The sequence below is a fragment of the Zingiber officinale genome, chromosome 9A (assembly GCF_018446385.1).
Source record: "Zingiber officinale cultivar Zhangliang chromosome 9A, Zo_v1.1, whole genome shotgun sequence".
NCBI lineage: Eukaryota > Viridiplantae > Streptophyta > Magnoliopsida > Zingiberales > Zingiberaceae > Zingiber > Zingiber officinale.
Window position 1 is genome coordinate 132,375,081 of NC_056002.1, and position 2,680 is coordinate 132,377,760.

General features: G+C 43.2%; 1 protein-coding gene across 2 annotated transcripts; it reads left to right on the plus strand.

Moving 5' to 3' along the window:
* The first annotated feature begins 1,164 nt into the window (after positions 1-1,164).
* LOC122018603 (myb-related protein 306-like) lies at positions 1,165-2,459 on the plus strand. Of its 2 annotated transcripts, none has more exons than XM_042575966.1 (3): positions 1,165-1,460; positions 1,535-1,664; positions 1,756-2,459. In XM_042575966.1, exons 1-3 carry the CDS (start codon positions 1,322-1,324, stop codon positions 2,360-2,362), a joined length of 876 nt encoding a protein of 291 aa, XP_042431900.1. In that variant the 5' UTR covers positions 1,165-1,321; the 3' UTR covers positions 2,363-2,459. The 2 variants fall into 2 exon arrangements, with proteins under 2 accessions (XP_042431900.1, XP_042431901.1); XM_042575967.1 differs by having other exon boundaries at positions 1,167-1,454.
* The last annotated feature ends 221 nt before the right edge of the window (positions 2,460-2,680 follow it).

Genomic DNA, 2,680 nt, shown 5'->3' on the forward strand with positions numbered 1-2,680 from the left:
TAGATCCGATGCATATATGGATTTGTTTTGACTTTGCGTCAACGCGTTGACCGCTGGATTGATGGCATTGTGATCGGCAGCTAATGTGCACCCACCTCCGCCTTGCAATTGCTCGAGCTATTGAAGGAGAGGTCAGAGTGTGTCAGCCACCCATTGCCTTTTATTTTTATTTTTATTATTTATTATTTTCTGAAGAAATAGATCACTTTGTATGAATTGGCATTCATGTATACTTGAATTAACGTTTATCAATTTGCATTCACGAATCCAGCACCAATTTTTTGTCCGATCATCTTGTATTAACATTTTATTATACTCAAATAATTATAATTACAGACATTAATTTTTTATTCACTTGATAAATTAATTTAAAATGATCTACTTGCAAAAAACCATCCATCTGTATATTCAATTTGTTGATTGTAGAACTAATTTTCCAACAAGTTCAAGGCTATATGCCAACTAAAACAGGTGGAAATGAGCTCATTATGATGTGGAGCTGACTAAGGAGTAGTCATATCAAATCATTCTTTAAATGGTTCCACGTGAATTGACATTAGCACTCGTGTATTTGCTTCCATGAAACTAGCTCGTCTACAAGTCAATATTTTTTATCATCTTGTATCAACCCTTCATTATTCGAATAATCATAAATATTAATTTCTCATTCACTTGAGAAATTAATTTACAATAGTTATGTTGTAAAATAATAGTTTATATCTATATTTGATTTATTAGTTACCAAAAGATGATCAAGAGTAACCATATCAAATCACCCTTTAAATGATTGATGGTTCTACGCAAATTGGCATTCACACATATTTGGGACTGACGTTGAGAGATATTTGGGATGAACGAATCATCTTTTTACCACAGGAGTAGAAATCAAAGCGGACGAACCCAAAAAATCTGGCAACTCTCGCCGAAACAGTGCCGGCCGGCTGGTAAGAAAAGATCTACAGCTTCACCATTTGTGGCACCCAAATATGGTCCGATCCACAATTAGGGTTCTTATATACTGAATTCCCTGCAACAAGCTAGCTAGCCCCCTCCCATTGAATGTGACGCGGTTCTACGACGCATCATCCCCCCTCAATTGCAAGCTGACTTTTGAGGTGTCCTTAGCTTGCCCCTCACTAAATGCACCTATCTGTCTTCTTTGACTACTCTTCCTCCTTCCACTTGGATCTCCATGGCTGGCTAGCTAGCTAGCTAGCTAGATGATGGCGGTCAGCTCCTATATATGCCTCCCAAGGGCTAGCTGCCTGAGAGAAACACTACTCTAGTGCCTTCTCTTTGTAATTTCGATATCAGTATCGGTATGGGGCGGCCGCCTTGCTGCGACAAGGATGGAGTGAAGAAAGGGCCTTGGACGCCGGAGGAGGACATCCTCTTGGTCTCCTACATCCAACAGCACGGCGCCGGCAACTGGAGGGCTGTTCCTACTAACACCGGTATAGGTACCGAGAGGGGTTTCTCCTCCTTGGGTCGGAATTAGGGTTTTGATTTGGTTTTTGTTGTGGGATTGATTTAGGGTTGTCGAGGTGCAGCAAGAGCTGCCGGCTAAGGTGGACGAACTATCTCCGGCCAGGGATCAAGCGCGGTGCCTTCACCGAGCAAGAGGAGAAGCTCATAGTCCACCTCCAAGCTCTTCTGGGAAATCGGTATCGATCGAAATCAATTCGAGATTATTATCCAGTATTGGTACTTTTGACCTAATTTGATGTGTTTATCTGTTGGAAATGGATGGATCAGGTGGGCGGCTATAGCTTCGTATCTTCCGGAGCGGACCGACAACGATATCAAGAACTACTGGAACACACACTTGAAGAAGAAGCTCCGGAACAAGACCGAAGCTTCCGAAGTCACAGACCGATGCGGGGGCGCTACTACTCGGTGCGGATCGTCGGTGAGTAGCTCCGTGCCGAAGGCCAAGGGCCAGTGGGAGAGGTGCCTCCAGATGGATGTCGAAATGGCGAAGCGCGCCCTTTCGGAAGCATTGTCCATGGAGGATCCAGTGTCTTCTTCCACAATTAGGCGCGGAAATAGCCCCCTCGCGCCGTCGACCTACGCCGCGAGCACCGAGAACATCTCGCGGCTCCTGGAAGGATGGATGAAGAAGAAAAAGAAGAAAACAACTAGCACCACTAGTCCAGCCACCTCCACCTCAAGCCAAATGAGCATGAGCGCCTCCAACTGCATCGCGCCGCCTCCGCCGACAATGTTTGGGTTCGAGGAGGGATCACCGGAGACGACGACGACGGCAGCTGCCCCCTTCCATCTCCTGGAATCCTGGTTGTTTGATGAGTGTGTTGGAGGGGAGGAGCAGCAAGAGAGCTTCCTCAGCATGGTGATGAACTAATTAATCACAAATAGTTAATTAATTAATTTGTGTGGAATGTAAATTAATTACTAATTTTGATTAATTAATTAAATAAAGTATTTAATTAGGTCCTTTAAATTTAGAATTAATTAGTGCTTATTATTCATTGTGGAGTGAAACATGTGAAGCCAAATTGGCAAATTAGAAAACATGCATGGTGGGTCTCATTGAATAAGACACTTGAGCAACTCCGTCTTCAAGTTGAGGAAGAGTCTATCGTTTGTCGGAAAAAAATTCCTCCCACTCAATTAATTTGGTAGTTGATTATAAGTTGATTTTATGATTTATCTTTCTTCA